Here is a 24,573-nt window from a genome sequence, read left to right on the forward strand (position 1 = left end):
CATTTTCTTATAGTTTAATAACTTAGCAATATATAGACACCATGCATTGCCAAGTCTACCATGCAAACATGCTACAACTCAGGGATTCATGCTGAATGGCTAGGCTTTTTCTCTTTTCCAAGATGAACAGAGGACTCTATAATACAACAATTAACCACTAATTTGCAGAATACATGGTAAATCCAAAACAGAAAAGACTTGTGAGCATATAAACAAAACAAAAATTCATGCTCACAGTAGGAAATAAAGTATGCAGCATAATCAGAAGGAGAACAGTACAAGAATTAATCATATTAGAGCTTCACCCAATATTAAGCTATAATAATGCAATTGAAATACTTATTCAAACCACAAAAACCAGTAAAAATATTTTTTTGCCCTCAAAAATCAAACAAGAAGATTAATTACAAAGTAATTGGCCTTGTCAGAATAATAGCTCGGCAATATTGGCTTCAAACATGTAATTTTGTGCATGACAAAGACGATTTAAAATTCAGCCATTCAAAAATTTCTCGGTAAAATTAAGATTATAAGTCTGCGCATTCACATAGGTCTCTGTGTTCAAAAGAAAAGCAAAAGTGACACCATAAATCGACCTAATATGTTTGGTCATGAAACAGTATTATAACATACTTGATGGAGCAACAAGAGCTCTAACGTTGCTTTCCCCACATTAGCCAGTAATTTCAAGTCAACTGCTCAGAATCACTATCTTAGCATGACTGTAATAGAAAGAGAATCATATCAAGAATTAAAATGATGAATGCATACTAAATTATGCTCAAGTAGCTTTCCCCAAAATCTTACTTGCAATAACTGGATGTAGAGTACGATTTTACATGTACTAGCTGTCAAGTTGCAACTGTATCAATTTTGAAAATGAAATATATAAAACATAATATATATTCTTACAGCACATATACATACAGTGGGACGACTTCCACAAAGGGAATTATCAGCTTGGCACGACAATGAAGCTATGATGAGATGGAAGCTTATAGCACCCCGATGCATATCTATGAAGTCCCCAAAACGAGTCCAGCTGCCAATCATCCAGAGGTTAAACCAAAAAAAAAAATGTAGCTAATCACATTAATTACATTAAGCATAGCTTTTATCATAGTTGCTAGATCTTTCTGTGGAAAACCATAAAGCATGTGCAACATTTCACCTGATTTGAGGTTCTAAAGGTGGCTCTGCACATTGCCAGCTCTACCAAGTCTTACTTGAAAATATTCTCATCTAACAGTCAACCACAAAACTGCTTTAGTTTCAACCTCAACTACAGGAAATAGCCAGCAACTTTAATCTTGCAGATATAATATCTGCTAATGTTGTTTTCTTCAACAACGTCAACATTCTAAGTCTTAACTAGAAAAAAATTACATAGATGATGGTTCCTGTGATACCTTGTAAGAGTTTTCAACTGGAAATGTACTAAACTTGCAATACAATGATCACCATATGAAATCCTAGGAAGAGTACCAATTACCAGATATTAGCTATAAACAAACAAATTGTCGGCTCTTTTTCCAAGTAATTGGAACACCTACAAGACAATAAAATCATCCAAACAAAGTTAGGGCAAACATTACCAGAAAATCTAGCAGCTAGGATGCCACAAAATACAGCTCAGGAATCCTCATTTATCCACTTCAGCTGCCAGAATAAACACAGGTTCCATCAAACAGTCTGCTATATAAAAGGATATGCTAACACCTTATGGTGAATATCTCATTCTACAGAACATATGAATGCATAGTAAATAACAAAACTCAGATATCCTAATTTAATGATTGATAGCCTTCTTTGCTCTGAGAGATTCAAGGGCCTTTTCTCGCAGCTCGATCTCAAGCTTCTTCTGCTCTGACTCTGTTTCTTCTGCATCACCTGGATGAGGATGCTTTCTTATGGCACCATCACCATCTGATTCATCAGCATCATGATAATTTTTCTCCAAATCTGAAGGGGGAGTAACAGTATCCACAGATTTCACTTTGCGCTTGCCTGCACGACGTTCTAACTTTCTGCGATGCCTCTCTTCACGCCTGCGACGTCTCTCCTCCTTCCGTAGCCTTTTCCCGTCTTTCCTTCTCCTCTTGGCCTCCTTCTTGTCATCTATCTGAGAATCGGACTCAGAACTGCCATCTAAATCTCTTTTATGAGACTTTTTGCGCCTTTGCTTTTCCATCTCCTGGTATCCATGTGCATCAATTTCTTCAGAATCAGAATCATGGGTATCCAAATGGTTGCTCTGGTCCGCCTTTCTTTTGAACTTTTTATCAGATTCTGTTGCATAACGTGATTCTATATATTCATCACTTTTTGAAAGTGATTGTTTCTCAGCTTTAACTGCATAAGCATCTCCACAGATGCTCTTCACTGCATGCTCATTGGATACCCTCTCCTCTGAAGAGGATGCGTCTCTAGAATGTTTCTTAGCCGAACGCGCTCTATCATAAGCAATATCCGGCGAATAGCTTTCATCTACTATTCTTCCAGGACCATATTCTATTTCTCCCAGTGATTGTAATACTAGTTGTTTATGCCTTCCAGGAAGATCTTCTTCACTGCCAAACAAAATGCCAAAATCATTACCAAATGTTAGTGCATACATATCCTACAGTTCACAAGAGTACTAGATACTAGCACAACTATAGCAAAAATAAGTCGGATATATAGACCTCTCAATTATCAAAGGGATCAGTGTAATGCATTCAATATAGAGTAGGAGATGTGTCAAGTACAAACCAAAAGGATTTTATTACTGCTCTCTACAACAGTGAACACTTTCAAGATGGCTGCAATTTCTGAAAATGAATGTGAAGAAAGAAGAATGTATGATGAGAATAAAATTAGGAGAAAAGACTCCCTCTTGATAAAGTTGCAGGGAGCCCCACTGCTTCCACATGAACCCACTTTTTCCATTTTAACTACCGAAGTATCTCGCACCAGTAGCGGGAAAACTTCTGAGAGAGCTTGAATTCAGGCAGGCAGCTACGATTGAAGAGCTTGCTTGTGTAGCAGCAACAAAGGCACACTCTAATAAGTTCCCCAATGCAAGCTTCCCCAAAAAAATTTGCCTAATACCATGTGAACTACATACAAGAACCATGTTTCATAACCATGTGTATGTTAAATGTTATTCAGACCCTTTAATTGATCCTCACATACCCACACCCACACTTAGAAATGGTTATTGGTAAAACACTTTTGTATATGTCTGCAAGAAAAAAAAAAAGATTACAGAATAGAGGGATAGGATGCTTAGACACATAGCAGCACCCGATACTTGTAAGAAGTCCATGTAACATTGTCTACAACTAGCAGATGCTGTGACACCTGCTTACTCTGAACCTTAGATTTCTTCAAGTTAAAGGACCATATCTTCCACATGCACCTCTAGCTGCTCCTAACCATGCAATAAATGCAGATTCCATGCATTGATGTTTCCTTAATTTCATATGGATTTCATTAAGTCGGAGTTGTAAGTTACTGGTATAGACTGCAATACTGCATAACAAGAGACCAAAAAAAATCAACAAGAACAGAATCAACTGCTGTAGACTGGATGCCAATCTCAAAGGTAGTCAGATAAAATCTTACTTTTCTTTTAAATTTGCAGCTCTTGATCAGAAATCAAATTAGATTAATCAGCAAGAGTTTGTGTCAAAAAGTGCTCCTAGTAGTATCCCACCATCTTAACACTAGCAACCTAAGTTCCTCTACAAAGCTAGAAACCAAGGTTTGCCATACCGACCAATACCATACTATACTGGCATACCGAACTGTATCGGTACCAAACCAGTACACAATCTCATACCATACATACTGACATGTGGCATGTCTCACCATACCATACTATACCGCATACCGACCCTGTAATAGAATGGTACCAGTACAGGTCCAATACCAAGACGGCTGACCTTGCTAGAATATCTTTTCTCCAGGCATGAAAGCAACTGCAAGTTATTTGCAAACAATTTAAAGACATCAATCAGAACAGGTTGACCAATACACATTCATAAATAGGAACTTCAAGTCAACCATACAGTTTCCCTTTACTGACCCTTCCCCATTTAAGTTGTCAATAAATGTCAAAAATGAAACAAAAAATGAAGGTCTAGATCTCTGGAAGTACACCATTGTTGGTACAAGATCTATGAGCTCTCAAAGTGTGTAAAACTTATTACTCTACAAAAACAAAGGGTCTTTACCTAAAAAAGGGAAAAAAAAAAACAAAAACAAAGGCTGAAATATGTTATTTTACTTGAATCAATTTCCCAACAGCCTGTTGCATGATAAAGAAAATGAAGCATGCGTGCATGCATATATCAGAATGCAGTGATGAGGAGGAAAGCAGAATGGGATGCATGGATCGACTGCCACACTAATAAACAAAGAATAAAATGGATAAATGAGTAGAGAGATGGAGGAGGCTGAGAGGTTGTGATCACCTCTTTTCCTCACGTTCCTTCTTTCTATTTTCCAAATAAACAGCTTGACCTTCGGAAGCTGGAGAGTAGTCATCCGCCAATTTTTCAGAAGAATACTCTTCTGGACTTAAGTCCTTGGCATGGGAATTCTTCTGCTTCACATAAGCAGGTGAGTCTCTTCTTTTCTTGCTAAAGGAATCAGCCCTATGATAAGCATCCTCCCTAAAAATTAGAATGTCCATGCAAAGTATAATCAATATGAGAATAATGGAACTTGAAAAATTTGGAAGTTCAGCAAGAGATTGTAAAACTAAGTTTGACCTGCCATAACTGGGTTGTTCTCTTTCTCTATTTATTTCTGGAGTGTCACGACGAGGCATCTGTCTTCTAGTTTGTATAACAGGACTCTCAGAAAGGCTACGAGATCTTTTAAGGAAAACCAAATATAATTTAATTAGTAGAGGAAAGGAGAATAAGCACTAGACATTCACACCACATGAATTATAAGAGACACAAGACCTATTTTCTCTTGGGCGTATTCTTCGCAAATAGGATGGTGACTCTGACTGATTTGGAGATTCGTCTGAAGTTACCCCATGCTCCCTATTATGAACGTCATTTTGATTTCTTGAATCACGTTTGGGAGACCTTGAAGAAATTGGAAGTCGACGTGATTCTGAAACCTTGCGTCCTGAGGCATGGCGTTCAGCCACTGCCCTATCCACAGCATGACGAACAGGTGACCTCTTTTCATGAGACCTATGAGAGATTGGGAGATGTGTGATTAGAACCAATGTAACACAAAGATTTACGTATTCCCTGTCAGCAAAATACCAGAAGGAAGACGACCTGAATGACACGGAAGAAAATAAGAACTACCTCTGAGATGTGTATCCATCACGATAACGTTTGGAGTCAATGCCATCAACATGGTTATCAATCTCCCTGCTCGAACTCCTACGAGATGGATATGATGGACTCCAGCTCCTATATGGACTGCGGCTCCTGCACAAATACTACCACATCAGACATGCAATGTGTGCAAGTACATTACCACAGCTAATCCAAACAAAGCAGTAAACAATATGCATCAGAACCTCTTTCTTGACCGTGAAGTAGTTTCATAATCCCTGACACGCCTTCTAGGTGAACACAAAGGTGACCTCCTTCGGTGTTTTGGAGACCTAGGTGGGGGTGATCTCCTCCTAAAAGGAGAGGGAGACCTGCGCCTTGCTGGTGACAAAGACCTGCGTCGGATAGGGGACCTACGACGAGAGGGAGAAGGTGATCTCCTGCGAACTCGAACTGGAGACCTACGACGGAAGGGAGAAGGAGATCTGCGCCGTGCATATGATGGAGATCTTCTTCGTGCATAAGGAGATCTCCGCCGGACAGGAGAAGGAGACCGATGCCTGAAGAGTGAAACAGATCTTCGCCTACTATGAGGTGATCTTTGTCTTAAAGGTGATCGAGCATACCGTGGTGAATGCATACGGCGAGGAGAAATGGAACGTCGAGGTGGAGATCTGTATCGCCTCTCAGAAGATACAGACCGTCTGGGTGGTGAACGATGCTGCTTCTTAGGAGAAACTGAATACCTTTGTGACTGAGATGATACAGATACACTGCTTGATTTACGTCCTTCCCTGAATGAAAGAGCCATTTGTGAATTACGTTTAAACAAAATAATCAAGGCAATAGTAAATTATAATGTACATAAAAGATAAAAAAATTATAATGTACATAAAAGATAAAAGCTTGCTAAGCTAATATTGAATCATCAAAAAAGGAAATCATATCATTTCAAAACGCTTTATTCTTTTACAGAACAGAACCAATAATCATAATTATAAAAAACACTTCCCAGAACATGAATTGACAAATTTCATGAAGTATGCACCGGATGCTAGAGAGGATTTTTTTGATAATTTTGGTCCATTTTCATGGCTAGCCATCAAGAAATTGATTAGGCAGGCTTCACATTGTGGGCCATAATAGCCAAACATCTCATATTGCAAAGTCATGATATGCAATAGATGCTAGAACTACTCAAATATCTGCCATTGTCATGTTCAAATAATTTTTGTGAGTCATCTTTCCATAGGATAGGTTACTAAAAACACTAATATGAAGATAGCCTAAAACTGATAGGGAATTAAAAAAAGGAACTTTGACTAGCTCCCAGATTTCAAAAATGACTTGCTGAATGATCTACTTGGTGAAGGTGTCCGCCTGGAGGGAAAATAAAAGTAACATGTTAACAACTATATTAGCTACTAGTAATAATAGCCATAATAATATAAGCATAACATTAAAAAATCAAATCAACGAAAGGGCATGAATGGTAAGATGGGGAATGATCATTTGAACATAAAGATAAAGAGTGCAAAAAGAAAGGGATAATTTAGTTTATGGGAAAAAAACTAGCCTATGCAACAAACAAATCCATAACAAGCACTTCAGGCTTCGTATTATTCATTAATGAGAGATATATATAATCAGAAAGCCAACCAATTTATGTCCCAATTCAGAACCAACAAATACTAAACCAATCTTTACCTCAGAGAAAAATTGGTGAAAAGCATAAGTAACAATAAATGGTGGAAAATGCCTACATGCGGAAAAAGATTTACTAGATATACTTAAGTAGGCAACAACATAATGGCTCCGCCACACTTAATATATCAACTAAAACATGCCAAACAGTTCTATCCACGTCAATGGTACATGTCAAAATGATGAAGCACTACACATAGACAAAATAATAGCAATTCTCAAAAGAAAAGTAGAAAAAAGAGTACATGAAACATCTTCTATGCACAACTCATCAACAGGCAAGAGAAAGATATGCATACACATAGTGCGCAGCCACAGTCATTACAACACAGAGCAAGTATTACCAAGACTTGCCTTACCACTCGGTACTACACCATACCGGTACCGAACCACTATGTTGTCTCATATGATACTGGCACTCAGTATGCTATCTTATACATACCGACACTATAATAGGATGGTAACAGTATGAGATCCAATACCAAGATGGCGAATATTGAGTACTACATAATCAGCAATACTCTATTACAAGTGGAATTAGAAAAATATAATGGCATAAGAATAAGTTGGGCAACAAAAGGTTTCTATAAGCACATCAAGTAGTAGCAACTTGTTTCGAACTAAGACGCTAGCCTAAACCTCCAAAGCTAACATATGAATTATCTTTTTATATTGTAGGCAATTAAAACTCCTGCATGGAAAAAATGTGTGTTCCAAACACTACATATCATCCATGACACATAGGACAAAATACAACCTTCTTTTATTTCCCAACTTTCATTATTCCACATGAAGTGGAAACAGGGCAGATGGACGGAGGGGATCATGGATGATGGAAGCAAAAGAAAGAATATGGTTCGACTTGTATTCATTTTTCAGAAGTGATTCTCAGTTAACAGTATCATCTTGGAACTTAGTAAAAGATTAAATGGGACAGACGTCATTTAGTTAACAAGATTTAAACATAAACCATAAAAAACCAATCTAGTCATTTCAATTTAATCCAAATATATCAACAAATCAATGGAAAGTTTTAACGATAAGAATTTGTCAATACGCTAACATCACATCCCATGACAAACAAGAATCTAGTTTGCCATTAGTAGATGGCAAATTTTGGTAATCTAATGAATGATAGAACTGAAAAACATAACAAATAAATGCAGATGTTTCTGCTTTTCACCGCAATCAGAAGATATCATTCAACATATCTTTTATTATAAGTTCAGATATTTAGTGACTAATCATGATTTTAGAACTCTTTACTCTATCTCAGTCTACGCATGCCTGGGAGCCCTATCATCCTCAATCAATAAAGTGATCAACCAGATTATATGCACAAAACCTTTTACTCTCTTTCTCTCTCTCAAGGAAACCGTCAGATCATCTTTTTCTATTTTAAAATTATTTTCCCTTCTCTATCTATCAGGAAAGCATTTTAATTAAATCTTATTTCCATTTTTCTGCTCTACTCTATTTGTTAATTGTTCCCAAACTATCCATGATCACATATGCTCAGAAGTAGGAACCAAGATGAAAGTTATTAGTTCTATATAGCAACCTCACTAGCCAAAAATATTCTCGGTCATTCTATTAGCCTTCTTTAACAATGTTTTTCTGCTAATATCTACCTGCCCTCCTCCATTCTCCACCTTCCGTCTTAAGGCTTTAAATCTGGATATCTTGATTATCTTAGTGGATTCCTGATACCGATATAATCAAGACATCAGCTTGTAACAGCCAAGATCGAGGGTAGGAATAATTTCGAAAAGTCGAAATTTCCATTATCAAGAATGATGTCTAGTGAGTGAAATATCAAGAAATCAGAAAAAATTCAGCCAGGACAAGGAAAAAAAGAATTAACTTTCTTTCTAAGAAGACTAATTCTGCTACCGTTCCCCTCCCTTTCCTCCAATCCAATCCCCACCACCACCATCCATGGCTAGCTCATCTCCCTTTCTCATCAGACCATCCAAAATCACCTCACTTAGCTTGAAGAACCATCTCTTCCCTTGACTTCCACCTTTTGTTCCCTTCTCCATTGAGCCCTTCTCCTATTTCACCACCGTCCATACTGTGAACCCACCCACCTTTCTTCTACTCACCTCATTATCATCTACCTTTCTGCACCCCCCCCCCCTCCCCGAAAAAAAAAGGAAATGAAACTGAATCAATCAATTTTCATGCCCAACACCATGCCAAGAACCAGATCTGGCTGGTCTTCCTCCACGGTTTTAGACTCCGACCAACAATCATGGCCATCGCTCACAGTCCCTACCTTCTCTCCTCATGATCTGACCAGAGCAATACCTAAAATGCTGAATCCAAAGCTGTCTTTGATTTTGATTTCTATCATCAACCCATAATACATTAATGAACGCAAATAAAATATCTTGGACAATATGCCTGATCAAATTAACATAAGTTTCAGGAGATATCAATTTATATCATCAGGTGTATTTGGGTTGATTTCTGAAACACCTCATATCAGCCAACCAGTACAAACCAAGATCTTAGCCATATTAAGAGCATTGACCTCAGCCTAAATAATAATAGCGATAACTATGACTAGAAGGGTAAAGTTTCTTGTAACCATTTTCATGTTCATGTATGTTGGAAAAACAGGTGGGGGAGGAAAAAGGAGGTTTGGCAGGCAGGTGGGGGGGAATCATCTGAAAACAATTGTAAGTAGTTGGAAAGACTACTCAATGCTTCAGTATGATGTCCAGCCATATCTATAAACATAGAACTTAAATGCTTAAATGTTGACCACTTGCAATGGAAACATTAATGATCAAAATCTTTATACATCTTAGGAGGAAAAAAGAAGTTCATATGACTACATTAAGATCAGCTAATTGCATGCAAGGTCGTGAAGAATTTAACCTAAACAACAGTAAGTGTGATCAGATCACTTATTAAACATGACATGCACTTGTGCCTCCTATGAATAAAAAGAGGGGAGGGAGGTTGAAAGAAGGCATGTGGCTGCTTACTGGCTTTTTGATCTTGAATGATGCCCAGTGTCCACTTCTCTATCGTCCTCAGGGTGAACACTAGAACCCCTTCTTGGTGATCGCTTGGAAACTGAACCCAAAACAGCAGTAGAAGGCCTCGACTTGTCAGCTGCCCCGTCCTACAGTAGTTTGAGGTAAAGAAGGATATGAACCCAAATAATCGGAGAAGCTAGCTGAATGGCATAGAGACAAACACAAGTCAAACAAATAGATTCCTCAATTAAACAACAAGAACACTTGCTCAGACAAGTTAAAGTTACCATCCTCCTCTGTTTCTCTTGTTCTAACTCTCTTCCCTCTTTCTCTTTTCTCTTTTGAATTTCCTGAGCAATTCTATCAGTCTCCGCCTACAAAAAATGACACTTAGATAGTCCAGGACAGAACAGCACAACAAAAACAACAACTTCATCCTGAGAATTTAGAGAAACCTTTCTCTTATCTGTTTCCTCTTTCTTGGCATCCAAAAACTGCTGAGGAACCCCACTGGCATTATTCTGAGCACTGAGCAGCAGACCCCAGAGCTCCTTCATGAACTTCCCGGTATTTTTCTCCATGAACCCAGTAAGCTGGATCTGCATCTGTTTCCCGTCCACCTCCTGTTTGATAAATTCGATTACAGTTAATCATAATTTTAGATGAATGTGGATCAGCTAAAGAGCAAACAAGTGATGATATATACCTTGCCATCCAGAAGTCCATAAACAAAGTTAATGAGGACTTCGTCTTCAAATCCAAGGAGCTCTGTGACCCTGGTTGCGATCCATGGCCTTATGACGTCCATCTGTACCTTCGTCATATCCACCTACGCGTTGAGTGTAAAATAATCAAAATTCAGTTCCCGAAAATAAAACGGAAAAAAGGCGCTCTTTTCACGACTTCGATCTCCTACCAAACCATAAACGCTCTGGTTTGATCTGATGGGCTGTTGCCCGCCTTTCCCTTGAATATTTAAGAATTAAAAAAAATAGATTGTACTGAAAATTCTAGAATTTACAAAGAAAAACGTGCGATGCTGGCAGTAATTTCCCACTCATCCTATTGTGCAAAAACCCTAGAGTCCTCACGGAAAATTCAGTCAATTATATAGTAGATAACGGACGAACGCGATAGGAAATCAAAAGATGAAAATCCGTGAGTGGAATCGACGCACTGACCACGTGATCGAGCTCCGATGCGAATTTTTGTGTCTTCAAAAGCTTCGCTTGCTTGTTGGAGAAGCGAGAGTCCTGATCCGCCGAGGTTCCCTAAAATCAACGCCAAGAAAACCGTTAAAACCCTAACCCATCGCTAGATCGCAAGCCAACCAAACTAAGGCGGCGAAAGAGATCGAAGGATGAATAGGATACGGTAGAGGGTTCCGCTCACCCGGAAGAATCCGCCCGACATCCTCTAGGGTTTTGCGAAGAACTGGAACGGCTTCGGCACGAGGAAGGAGAGGGGGCGTCGCGCCAACGCGCCTGGGACTCTTCCGCTGCGAGGGTTTCTTGCGGAAGCCTATCGAGGGGGTCCAACACGGTCTTGAGGGGGGTGGGGCGATCGCTTATTTATCTTTCGCCGTACGAAAAGGCCCTGACTCCAAGTCAAAAATTACGAAAACGGTACTAAGTGCCAATCTGTGGCCTTCCTCTGGGGCTAGGGTTCCACTATTGGGTTTTATATGCACCTGCTTGGGCTTCGCTGTTCGGCGTTCAGACTGTACAAAACTACGGGCCGACGGAGAGGCCTATTAGGCCATAGCCTTAATCCAACTAAAGTTTGTTAAGCATATCAACAGCATGGTACCTGATGCGGTGTCCATTCCAATAATCTAAGTTCTCAGACAAAAAAAAATCCTTCCAACATGACATTCAAATATGTCAAACATAATGCCCCTTTTTTCTAATTTTGATGAAGAGGAGGCAACGTAGTAGAAGTAGGACTTGCAAAGAGCATCACGGTTTGCTAGGCCATCCAATGGATATTGCAAAGGTAAAAGGTCCGTCCTTGCTCGTAGGGTTGATCCAGATAAGGATAAGTTCTGACAAACTAGAAGGAATGAAACTATAATGTAATGTAACTATGATCGGAAGGGGAAAAAAAAGGAAGGCAACATGGTAGCAAATTGGACTCGCACGTCTTGTTTGTAATTAGCATCCTAGATTGCCAAGCAATCTAATGGATATTGCAAAGGTGAAATGTCCAAGTGTTGCTGCCAGGGGTGATACAATTAAAGTTCTAACCACCCAGCAGTCAAGAAATTATAATAATTATGTAATTATGATTGTAAGGAAAAAGAGGACTAGGTTGCGGTATTTTAATTATGGAGCAGTATGGTGGGTATGATACCAGGGTAAAGATTTCCTTTGTAGATTGTATTTGATCTAAACTTATGTAATGGATCTTTCATTAAAGATGAAGCATACATAGTTTTGCAATTATTCATTATAGATTTACTGAAATCTGATATGTGCATTACGTGTAAGAGTGCGTTAGCATGGAAACTTGAATCTAATGCATGAACGAAAGAAAAAAAAATAAATAAATGAGGGGGTGTTTCCAGTTTTGCGTGATTTGCAATTGCAGAGGAGGCTTTAGGGTTAGACATTAGTTGTAAAGCTAAACCCAAAGTCTTTCCTATGATATATGCGGGGATTTTTTTTCAAATATTATTTTTTAAATACTTATTTTTCAATCTATCTCTTTTTGTAACTTATTTCTCAAAATATGATAGTTTGGATTAGGTGGCATGGACGTGGTGAAACCATATGTTGAACATGTGGACTCTATTAATATTTTTGACAAGGGACTATGTTATTTTTTGAATAATCCAATGTGACTTTTATCTATTAAAATGGGTGCAATTGCAGAGGAGGCTTGGCCTCCCCCATTGTAGCACATACATACAAAAAGACGATTGCAGGTTCCGTCTAACAGGGTTGATATTTAATATTGATATCTTGAACTATGTGAACCTATAATGTATGAAACTTATCGTAAGTGACCTTCCATGGCATGTATCCTAAAAACAAAGATTTAAACTAGATAGAAAAGATTCAAAATTTATTCTTCACGGTTTCAAGGATTAATATTTATTTCTCATGATTTATTACAGTCAAATTGTTGCAAATTTTCTAGACAGTCTATTTGCTTTTTTATATCAAGCACCAAGAATTGCATGTGCATATCAGGTGCCTATGCTTTTGAGGTTACCAAAAGAAGAGAAGAAGGTGAAGAGATAGAAAAAAAAAAAAATGAAGCAAAAGAAAAGGAGACATGCGAAAGTTATCCTGATTAATTAATTGAAATTTTGACATATTTGTCCCTTTCTTCCAACCGAATTCCAAACCATTTTTTTTCTTAGAAAAAAAAAAAAAAAAAAGACATTTAAGACTTGATTTCAAATGAACTGGACAAAATAATCCAACCAGCTAATGACTAATTCCGTTAATATCTCATACCGTACCAAGATAATACCTTCTACTATAATATCATTTTATGAGTGTTGAGATGAGGCATCATGATTCATCATTCAAGATGCTTGTTTTATAATATCATGGGAAGTATCTATGTTATAATTATTATTTAAAATAAATAAATTAATAAATTTAGCCATTAGTTGAGGAGGAAACATTTTGTGCCGGTTTAGCAAGACTCGTGTCTTAAAGTTTTTTTTTTTTAAAGAAACAAGGTCATCACGATTGGGCTCGATCGGAGAAATTGATACTATTAGGATTTGACGCCTTGAGATTCAGCCCACAGTGAGGTTCGCGGCGAAAAACGGAGTCCAACGAGATCAAGATCACCCGAAACAGAGCTCGGATGGAGGAGATACGAGCTTTTGAAGTCGGTACGAGAATCGAGGCGGTAGAGGACCGCCGGCGATCGGTGGCGGGCGGCAGCGGCGTGCGGGACGCGCGACCCAGGCCCGCGGCCCAGGCGCGCGTAGGCCCGCGCGCAGGCGCGGCCCAAGCCCACGCACGCGGGCCGGCCCAGGCCCTGCCGGCCCTGCTGGCCCCTTGCCCCGGTCCACCGTGGACTGGGCGGTCCACGACGGGGCCTGTGGACCGCATGGGCATTTTCCACGCATTTCTCGCGGTCCACGGTACTATTCCATGGACTGGAGCGCGATCTAAAGACACAGGGGTTGATTAAGGAGTCCTAATCATGATCTAAGTCGTGATTAAGGTCTATAAAAGGCTCCTGTGACGAAATAGAGAGGCAAGTGGTTCGGGTTTCTCACCGTACAGCGTCGTACGAACCCGAGAAGAAAGAGAGAGGCGGAAGCATTGCTGTGAGAGAAGGAGCAGGGCTCCTGGACAGCGGTCGCCAGGCTCTTCAGGGGTTCAGGGGGGTCTCCAAGAGAGAGAGAGCTTTTGTGAGGGGAACTTCAGGTGAGAGAGAATTGGGTGTACAAGGGTTGAGGGAGAGGTCTCCCCTTATAAATTTTTTTTTTCATAGTGAAGTTTGCATGCCCCGTGGAGGTGAGCCCTTTTGTGGCTGATCTACGTATTTTGATTGTTTTTCTTTTTTTTTGTTTTTTCTTTCTTCTTGCTGCATCGCGTGATACTGAAAGGATCTTGAGAGGTGGTGTCCTGGCCAGACATCCACCCAATAAGTGGTATCAGAGTAAGGCGGTACAAGGATGCAGATTGCAGTGGTGGTGAGCAAGACTGAAGATGGAGAAAACAGGAACAATCAAGATGGAGATCAACAAGTTCGATGGTAAGAGCAATTTCTCCTTGTGGCAGGCAAGGGTGAATGACGTGCTCATCCAACAGGGGTTGATCGATGCTCTCTTGTGCGATAAGAAACCGACCACCATGGAGGTGCGGGATTGAAAATAGCTACAGATGCAGGCGGTGAGTACCATCCGCATGTACCTGACGGATGAGGTGGTGATCCATGTGCTGAGCGAGACTTCCCCGACGGTGCTGTGGTCGAAGCTCGAGGAGTTGTACATGGCGAAGTCTCTCACCAACACTCTTTTCCTCTGGAGGCAGTTTTACCAACTGCGGATGACTGAGGGACAGAGCGTGCAGGAGCATCTGAGCCACTTCCAGAAGATCCTCACCAACCTTCTCAGCGTTGGCGGGAACGTTGAGAAGAAGACCAGGGTGCTGGTTTTGCTGGCGTCGCTTCCCCCTTTGTACGAGTTCTTGGTGACTGCTCTTCTAGTGGGAAGAGCACTATCAAGATGGACGAGGTCACCGCGGCGATACTCCAGAACGAGGTTCTCAGGAGGGAGAACCCAGCTTCAAGCTCAGGTGGCGGTAGCTCAGCTTTGGTGGCTTCTGGAGGAGCAGGAGGCGGTAGACGGAGCGACAGGAGATCGCAACGAGGGCGGTCTAAGTCCAGGAGGGACTTGAGCAAAACTAGGTGTTACCGGTGTGAGGAGTTGGGGCATCTAGCCAGAGATTGCCCTCAATTGAAAAATCGAACGGTGGCTGCTGTAGTGACGGCCGGCAGCGATTCAGATGGAGATGTCCTGGAGATATTTGACGAGGTATCTACTTCTTTCCAGCAGTGGATATTAGATTCTGCATGCCCCTATCATGTGTGTTGCAGAGAGGAGCAGTTTGACTCCCTGAAGAATAGTGAGGGCACTGTATATCTGCCGGATGGATCAAGCTGTGCGATCAGAGGCATTGGGACGGTCAGCTGGAGGACACATGACGGTGCAGTGAAGAAATTGGAGGAGGTCCGATACATACCCGATTTCAGGTGGAATCTTATCTCACTTAGCAGACTAGATTCGAGAGGCTACAAGATGGTAGCTGGTGGAGGAATCCTGAGGGTGCTATGCGGCGATATGATTGTGCTGGAGGGGAAGAAGAAGAGCAGAAGACATTATTACCTGGCGAGGAGCCCAGTGCGAGGTGGAGCTTCGGGAGCCAGGTGGAGCCCAGAGCAAGGTGGAGCTCCAGGAGGCGGATCGGGCACGAGACAGGAGACTCGGGAGGACGAGAGGCGACGTCGCAAGGTGAGATTCCTATTGTCACAGGATGATGCCCTGAACAGGTCTCAGGTCAGGAGGAGCACAGCATACGACGGAGATGGTATCGAGCAACTTGGCTCGACTTCTATGTTTGTCCATCCATGATCAGCAGGCGATTGTCCCAGGGCATAGGGGCGAGGAGATCCAGAAGCTCTCAGAGTTTGGAGGAGATCGAATATCGAGTCGAGATGAAGATTGTTAGGATTTGATGCCTCGAGATTCAGTCCACATTGAGCCCACAGCGAGGTTCGCGGCGAAAAATGGAGTCCAACGAGATCAAGATCACCCGAAACGGAGCTCGGATGGAGGAGATACAAGCTTTTGAAGTCGACACGAGAATCGAGGCGATGGAGGACTGCCGGCGACCGGCGGCGGGCGGCAGCGGCATGGCCGCAGGTGGCGGCACGCGGGACGCGCAACCCAGGCCAGTGCGGGACGCGCGACCCAGGCCCGCAGCCCAGGCGGGCGTGCGGCCCAGGCCCGCGTGCGCGGGCCGGCCCAAGCCCTGCCGGCCCTACTGGCCCCTTGCCCCGATCCACCGTGGACCGGGCGGTCCACGGCGGGGCCTGTGGACCGCATGGGCGTTTCCCACGCGTTTCTCGCGATCCACGATACTATTCCGTGGATCGGAGTGCGATCTAAGGGCCCAGGGGGCTCCCGATCTTGATCCGACGGTCTGGGACGTGATTTGGGTTGATTAAGGAGTCCTAATCATGATCTAAGTGGTGATTAAGGTCTATAAAAGGCTCCTGTGACGAAACAGAGAGGCAAGTAGTTCGGGTTTCTCGCCGTACAGCGCCGTACGAACCCGAGAAGAGAGAGAGAGGCGGAAGCGTTGCTGTGAGAGAAGGAGCAGGGCTCCTGGACAGCGATCGCCAGGCTCTTCAGGGGTTCAGGGGGGTCTCCAAGAGAGAGAGAGCTTTTGTGAGGGAAACTTCAGGTGAGAGAGAATTGAGTGTACAAGGGTTGAGAGTGAGGTCTCCTCTTATAAAATTTCTTTTTCATAGTGAAGTTTGCATGCCCCGTGGAGGCGAGCCCTTTTGTGGCTGATCCACGTATTTTGATTGTTTTTCTTTTGTTTTGTTTCTTCTTTTTTCCTGCTGCATCTTGTAGTATTGAAAGGATCTTGGGAGGTGGTGTCCTAGCCAGACATCCACCCAACAGATACATAAGAATTCTCAATAAATTATCATATCATCATCCTATTCCACCTCTAAATGACATAGAAGGTGTTCGGAAGAGTGGGGAGGGTTATTTTAAATATAAAACCCTTATATTCTGATATTTTTATTGGGAAAAATATTTACATAGTAATTCATATGAAACATTCATTCCCACCTTGAGCTCATCCATACTGTCATACATACAAGCAGACATTTGGCTCAATAATTAATTAAACTTGACTCTTTGTATTAAGTGATTAAGTCATATTTTACTACTTCGAATACACTATTCAGTCACAAATAGTTGCTCACAAATGATTTAGTGAATTATAAATTTCAATCCATGTTATAGATTATGAGACAAGTGAAAATCTGTATATCTAATGAAATTATCGCCACTCTTTAATCATCCTACTTCCATTCCCATGGCAAATTCTATGTCCAACAAATCTAGACTTTTATCATCTTGTAGCTTGTTCCTCTTCGATCAACATTTGCACTAAAATAACACCAAATTTTTAAGTAAAATTGAAGTTTCACCAGATAGTGGTCCACATAAAGCTTTTTGCTTTCTTTCTTTGATCCAATTAAACATATCTTGGTCAGGGAGTATAAATATATTTATGTCAACTGGAGTAATGGTTGTGCATATACTTTCTAATAATCATCATTTGTCTCCTAGAAAGCACTTGATAAATCTGGAAAATCACATAGTTTTCTTTTTCGGTACAAAAAGAGAGTCACCTGGACTGAGGTAGAGGGAAGGTACACCATCAGTATTAGCCCTAACAATTCGATTCAGCTAGAGAAGAATCAGATCAGTCCTGTCACCAGAAAAGTCTCCTTCGTGTGAGTTAGCAACCAGGTAGTCCGCGGTCTGGTTGCCCTCTCCATTTATATGAGTTGCTTTGACGGCTCAAATGAAAGATCTCCTCTGAAAGGATATCTTTGAACATGGGATCAGTACCAAACCTATGAGTAGAAGAATCATTAATCCAAAATATAATTGTAAGTGAATCTTCTTCAAATCAAACTCAGGTAGCACGAACATCACTTGGTTAATTTTTGCACCTATTTACCTTGCAGTTCCAGTTCAAGCTACCTTCAGCAGCAATAATCTTGGGGTGTGGATTAAATGATCTTCTTCGGACCCATGTCATCTCAATCCCAAATTGAGCATTGCAATGAAATCGACAAGACAGAGCCGAAAATGTTGACAATTTTAAGGCGCATCGACGTGGCGGCCAATTACGACTTTTCAAGGTGACATAGCTCCTACAAAACTGCTGGAGCAAGGCAAAGCGCCAACGTCCCGATGACTGAAGTATTTACAACTCTACAACCAATGGCAAAGACAGTCGCGGCAATCTATGAAACACGAAACAAATTAACTCATAAATGGTTGATAAAGGACCAATAAATTAGTGATAATACACTTGAAGACGACCGTAACGGGATGGTCTCTACAATCATGAGGTCACACAAGTAATCCTTCGTCAACGGCAAAGCATTTTAAGTTACAAAGTAAACAACACGCTAAGACCACGGCGGGACAGACGCGCTAGCGGCCTCAGACATGCCACCCACTTTCTACAACCCTCGAGATTTATTAATAAGGTGCATTGACCGGACGGTGTGGATGCAATGAAGAAACAAAAACAAACGGGAATCCAATCTTTGGAAATCCGGATATCAAAATTTTACAAGGCTTACATGTCTCGCTAGCTGATAAACTTAATTATTAATTATTATTGTCGTGTTTCCTAGTGTCGGAACTTGGAAGTCACAACCCCACACTTCAATTACAGATAGAATCTGGTCTAATATATAGCACAACAACCGAGCCTAAACTTACACCGTGAACTCGTCATCCGGTCCAAATCATCGCCAACATTAGTTGAGGTTGGGTCGAGATCCACCAACACACAGAAACGCTAACTAAAATGGAGTTCATGAGATGGATATATGTGCCATCCACATAGTTCTATCGTCCATCGTTTAAGTTAGACGTCAACCAAATGTATTTTTTTTTTTAAAAAAAAAAGTCAGATTCTTTGTGGCGCAATTTTTTGCACCGTAGGTTATGGTAGTTGCCACGTCATTTATTTATTTTTTTTATTTTCTGGAGATAGACGGTTCTTGCGGGATACCGTTAAATACAATATGTTACAGTGATGATTGTCTGTCTGAAATAAATTACGTGATGGCTATTTATGATGATACTGCATTAATTATGTGATGCAAAAGTCGTAGAATAGGGATCCCATTCCATTCAAAAGGGGTTTGTTTGCCGACTACTTCCAACTTGGCGGTAAACGCCCGCTGTAAGCTTCCATTTCTTGGCTCGCCGACGTTACCATCAAAGTTCTCCAATCCGGACGGTTCCGTTTAAACATCTCGCAACCGCGTCTCAGAGAACGCTCTTCCAAACGGTGCCCCAGCTCCCACTTCCTCAAATAATATCCGGCCCCCATTCTCCTCAACTCCCATCACCAATAATTCCATAACCAAAAAAAAAAAACGAACCCCGTCGATCGATCTCGTCTTGCGAGAGAAGAAAAGACGACTGTAAGATCCCTCGCTCCTCGCCAGCCTCTGTTCCAATGGTCGTCGTCAAGGCCTGGCTTGCCGATTTGCGGGCCCGAGTGGGAACCAGCGACCGCGGCCTCCGCCTCGACGACCCTCCGGGCGTCGTCGGGATCCTCGCCTTCGAGGCCGCGGCAACCATGGCCCGCCTCGTCTCTCTCCACCGCGCCCTCTCCGAGCGCGAAGTCCTCCGCCTCCGCTCCGAGACCATGCGGTCCCAGGGCGTGGCCTACCTCAACTCCACCGACCAGTTCCGTCTCTTCCGCCTCGCCTGCGCCGAAATGATGGATGAGCTCGACCGCGCCGTCACTGCCATTTCCCGCCTCGGCGCCCGGTGCCGCGGAACCCTCCCAAGAGGCTTCGCCAGCATCTACGCCGACATCAAGGCCGGCGGAATCATCGCCGATCTAGGCCGGCTTGGGATGGGGTCCACGCCGAAGGCAGTCGAGAAACGGGTCAGAAAGATGGAGCGCTACGTCGCGACGACCGCGAGATTATTCGCGGAGATGGAGCTGCTGTCGGAGCTGGAGGCGTCGGAACGGAAGATGGAGCAGCAGTGGAGGCGGTACAGCGGGCCAATACCGATGCAGAAACGTATCGCCGCCGATCCGCTCCGGCTCGAGATAAAGTCTCAGCGCCAGCGAGTCCGGCGGCTCAAGAAGGAGTCTCTCTGGAGCCAGCGTCAGGACAAGGCGGTGGACCGCATGGCTAAAGCCGCCGTCTCTGTCTTCGCCAGGATCTGCGCCGTTTTCGGCCAGTTCGTGCCGGGGCTCCCTAATTACCGGACCAATCTCACACCCCGAACCCACCCGATATTTTCCAGCAAGCACTCGTCCGGTCCGATGGAAAGACCGATTCCGAGAGACTCAAATATCCGAAACTCGGCTCCGATATCTACAACGACGAAAGCGATCCACAATTCATGTACCGACTGGAGTAAGCAATTGGCGGCGCCTCCGACCACGGTCGGGGGATCAGGCCTGGCGCGCCGTTATGCGAATGTGATCGTATTGGCGGAGAGGCTGCATCTAATGAGGTCCAGCGGCGATGGGTTGGACGGCGAGGAGTCCAAGGTGGAGGCGGCGGTGAGAGAGGAGCTGTATGGGCTGCTGCCGGCGGGGTTGCGGGGGACCGTGAGGGCGAAGCTGAGGGAGTGCTGGAGGAAGAATGGCGGGATGGTCGATGAGGGGCTGGCGGAGGGGTGGAAGGAGGCGGTGGGGCGAATTCTCGGGTGGCTGGGGCCGATGGCGCACGACACCGTGTGGTGGCAGGAAGAGCGGAGCATGGACCGGCAGCAGCGGTTCGACACGAACCCGAGGTCGCTGCTGCTCCAGACGCTGCATTTCTCCGACAAGGAGAAGACGGAAACGGCGATCGTCGAGGTGTTGGTCGGGTTGAGCTGCGTTTGTTGGCACGAGGAGCGGCGACTCGAGTCATTGAGGTTTTGAACAATATTCGACAACCAGGTTCAGAAGAAGATGAAGAACAGGAATTAATTTTGGGGATTTAGGAATTTGTTTGGGCACTAGGAATTGGTAAAAGCATTCATGGATTCATGGCTGTGTTTACCCATTCCTTTTTCTGCCGTTTGGATTGTTTTCATTAATATGAATACACACGGTTTTCGTCATTCGATGAGTTTGGCTTGGGGAAGCCGGAATAGCACCCGCTTTACTCCAGTTTCAAAGTTCACAAGTGTCCGGAGACGGAAGGAGAAGGAAAATATGGATAATTGATTGATTCAATATAAAAATTGCTTTTCTTTTTCCTTTTTTTTTTTTTTTGTTAATCCGGTCAAAGTACACCATCATAGGTATCAAAACAACTCGTTCCTCCCCTTGACAAAGATTCGGAAGTCTTGCGTCTCACGCGCCAACGTAGCGGACCGGTCAGAATCACGTATTATGTTTCAGTACCACAAGTTCGACTAAAAATAAAAAATAAAAACAAAACAAGCTTGTCGTATCTGCGTCACGCGTCCTTTGGATGCAACTTCCGCTGCGTGTTGCCACTAGATTCCACTTGATTTTTTTTCCATTTGATTCTTTGGAAACAGGGAAAAAGGAAAAATGGATGGTGTATCCTGACGCAGTCTTAAGCAGGAGGACCAATTAAACGTTTCAGCGATCAAAGCTCGAGTTATAGCTCATTCACCATTTTCTTTCCAAGTTTGAGTGATGACCTAATCCTACCAAATGGAAATGTGTATTGATATTGGCTGCCATGTATTAAGGGTAGTGTTAGCGGAAATGTGTATTGATATTCGAGAGTTTGCTGTCTTCAAATTGTTGATTATCCTTTTTTTTTACTAGCACATGTTTGCTCATGAAGGGTGTATGCTAGATATTGAATCCCATGGAGTTAGACATTTAACTTGTACTCATTTATTCTAAAAATTTTTAAAATTGTAACAAATAATGAAATTTCTTGAAAAGCAGCAACAATGTCAAGGATTTAACCACCATTACCTGAATCATGGCACCTGGTAGTTAGAAATGGAAGCCAAAAACACAAGTCCTATCAAGACTCTAACTTTTGGTTTTCAAGGAAATATGCTTGCACCACATCCTTATTTAGAATGATACTTGGGAGATACACGCATTTTCGGCCAAATGGCGAGGTTAGAGCATGGCAATTGTGATAGAACTTCAAGTGGATGCTTTGATGATAATAGACACCGAAGTAGCAGAATATCACATAAGAGAACCAACTGAGTTGGATCAAAGATATCTCTGTATGGAGCATCGAATTATATGTAGAGAAAGTTAAGAGAGACACAATCAAGGTAAACTATTTTGAGCAAGCCAATTGAAGACTAATTATGTCAAGTTGGAGGTTAATTAAGCATGACTATCAATCTCGCAAATGATGTAGTATTTGGCCATAATGACAATGAAAGTAATAGAGGACAGTTAATACTAGATCTACTCAAAATTGGATTTTCTACCCAAACGTGTACTTTTTCAAACATTTTCAAGATTGATTTTTAAATATGAAGGGCTAGGCCAAGCCAAATTTAAGCTCACCCATTAAATAGGCTGGACTCAAATTTATATTTACCCAACTTGAGATTAATACTTATATAATATATACAATAAATATGATATAAAATATAAAATATAAAATATTTTTTCTCTTCTTTCTTATCTCATTCTTCTATCTCTCTCCTCTACCTCCCGGCCTTGCCCTCTCCCCTCCACCTCTTTCTCTTTAAATTATCATTACTTTTATCTTTCAATTTCTATACTTTAGTTTTCCATTATAATGCTAATTTATCCATAAAAATAGTAATAGAGTACCATGTAGCTCCAATTATACACTATCTTTTCTCCTTCCAAACAAGTGATACAAGAGTAGCAAAAATTCTCGAAGATTGGATACCTGGATCTATGATACTATCATCATTCTCTTTTCTTTTTTATTTTCTTTTCAGCTATCCAAACATCGGTGGCATGCCCATGCACAACCTAATTATTAGACTTGTTAGCACTCTCTATGTGCAAATGAGTTTTTTCGAGCATCCTCTATCTCTGAACGGAAGAGAAAGAGAGTGAACAAACAAAATTGAAAGTAGTGAAAGTAGTGAAAGATAGTTAATGCCAGCTTGCTCAAAAATAGGATTTCCTACCCAAGCCTATATTTTTTTGGATAGGTTCGAGCTTGATATTTAAATTCGAAGGGCTAGACCAAGCTGAATATAAGCTTGCCTATTAAATAGTTTAGACTCAAGTTAATATTGACCCAACTTAAGATCAATATTTACATAATATGTACAATAAATAAAATATATAATATATAATATTTTTTCTCTTCTTCTTCATCTCATTCTTTTGTCTCTCTCCCTCCACCTTCTGACCTTGCCCTCTCTCCTCCGTCTTTTCCTTTTTCCATTACCCTAACCACCCTCTATCCTCCTCACCAGTCTGGCCACCTCTCGTCTCACCTCCCCTCCTTTCCATTTTTTTGACTAATTTGGCTGTCCTTCATCTCAACTCCCACCCCTTTCTCCTCATTGAGTGCTTTTTTTAAAGAGAGAGATTCTTTGACAAAGTCCACAACCCAACTTAAAAGCTTGAAGTTTAATAAGTAGTAAACTTAGATCTAGAAGGTAAACTCGAACATCAGATTGAGTCAAATTCGAACCTAAAAAAAATTAAAAGTACCTTTAGGCTGAGCCTAGTCCACCCATTTAATAAGTCTAATTAGCACCGGTCAATAGAATTGTCAAAAAGATGGAGGCTAGACATGGATTGTGATTGTTGGAAGTGGGCAATTGTCATATCATTGATCATCATGTACAAATAATAGAATGTATTCGAAAGAAAAATACCTTTTGACCAATCAATCAATCCAATTCATATGTCTTTAAATTATAATTATTTTTATTTTTTGAATTCTATATTTTAGTTTTCCATTAGGATGCTAATTTATTAGTAAAAATAGTAATAGAGTATCTCGTAACCCCAAGTACACACTACCTTTCGTCCTTCCAAACAGGTGGTATAAAAGTAGCAAAAATTCTCGAAGATCAAGTTATCTATATCTACGCTATTATCATTATTCTCTTTCTTTTTCTATTTTTTTTCGGTTATTCAGACATCGGTGGCATGCCCATGCATCGCTTAGCAGGCTTTTTACCACTCTTTATCAATAAATGAGTTTTTTTCTAGCATCCCCCATCTCTCTCTGGATGGAAGAGAGAGAGAGCAAACAAAATCAGAGTAAGTATATTGTGCAACATGGCAAAGGCTGCAATAATATTTAAATTTTTAAAGCTTAAAATCTCGCCCTCCTCTCTCTCTCTCCTGAAGCCCTATATGCAATATACTGGTGCCCATGAA

At 41.7% G+C, this 24,573-nt stretch overlaps 2 protein-coding genes across 4 annotated transcripts; one reads left to right on the forward strand and one right to left on the reverse strand.

The window, feature by feature from the left end:
- Window positions 1-790: 790 nt before the first annotated feature.
- Window positions 791-11,540, reverse strand: LOC105044354 (uncharacterized). Of its 3 annotated transcripts, XM_073257113.1 has the most exons (16): window positions 11,375-11,540; window positions 11,164-11,253; window positions 10,689-10,811; window positions 10,438-10,605; window positions 10,270-10,356; window positions 9,989-10,128; window positions 5,534-6,082; window positions 5,316-5,441; window positions 4,956-5,195; window positions 4,758-4,862; window positions 4,458-4,658; window positions 1,596-2,570; window positions 1,410-1,472; window positions 1,172-1,242; window positions 928-1,042; window positions 791-848 (listed from the first exon to the last, which is right to left on the reverse strand). In XM_073257113.1, exons 1-12 carry the CDS (start codon window positions 11,393-11,395, stop codon window positions 1,790-1,792), a joined length of 2,631 nt encoding a protein of 876 aa, XP_073113214.1. In that variant the 5' UTR covers window positions 11,396-11,540; the 3' UTR covers window positions 791-848; window positions 928-1,042; window positions 1,172-1,242; window positions 1,410-1,472; window positions 1,596-1,789. The 3 variants fall into 3 exon arrangements, with proteins under 3 accessions (XP_073113214.1, XP_010920515.1, XP_010920514.1); XM_010922213.4 differs by having other exon boundaries at window positions 791-1,016; XM_010922212.4 differs by having other exon boundaries at window positions 791-1,042.
- Window positions 11,541-19,496: 7,956 nt separating this feature from the next.
- LOC105044355 (protein PSK SIMULATOR 1) lies at window positions 19,497-21,362 on the forward strand. Its single transcript, XM_010922216.4, has one exon. The coding sequence runs from the start codon at window positions 19,750-19,752 to the stop codon at window positions 21,178-21,180; it is 1,431 nt and encodes a 476-aa protein (XP_010920518.1). The 5' UTR covers window positions 19,497-19,749; the 3' UTR covers window positions 21,181-21,362.
- Window positions 21,363-24,573: the final 3,211 nt, after the last annotated feature.

This window comes from Elaeis guineensis, chromosome 5, assembly GCF_000442705.2.
Source record: "Elaeis guineensis isolate ETL-2024a chromosome 5, EG11, whole genome shotgun sequence".
Taxonomy (NCBI): domain Eukaryota; kingdom Viridiplantae; phylum Streptophyta; class Magnoliopsida; order Arecales; family Arecaceae; genus Elaeis; species Elaeis guineensis.

Coding starts and splice junctions, on each gene's coding strand:
- LOC105044354 (XM_010922213.4), bottom strand. CDS start 11,395: ATGTCGGGCGGATTCTTCCGG. Junction 11,254..11,374: donor TGTCGGGCGGATTCTTCCGG/GTGAGCGGAACC, acceptor CGTTGATTTTAG/GGAACCTCGGCGGATCAGGA. Junction 10,357..10,437: donor AGGAAACAGATAAGAGAAAG/GTTTCTCTAAAT, acceptor CATTTTTTGTAG/GCGGAGACTGATAGAATTGC.
- LOC105044355 (XM_010922216.4), top strand. CDS start 19,750: ATGGTCGTCGTCAAGGCCTGGCTTGCCGATTTGCGGGCCCGAGTGGGA.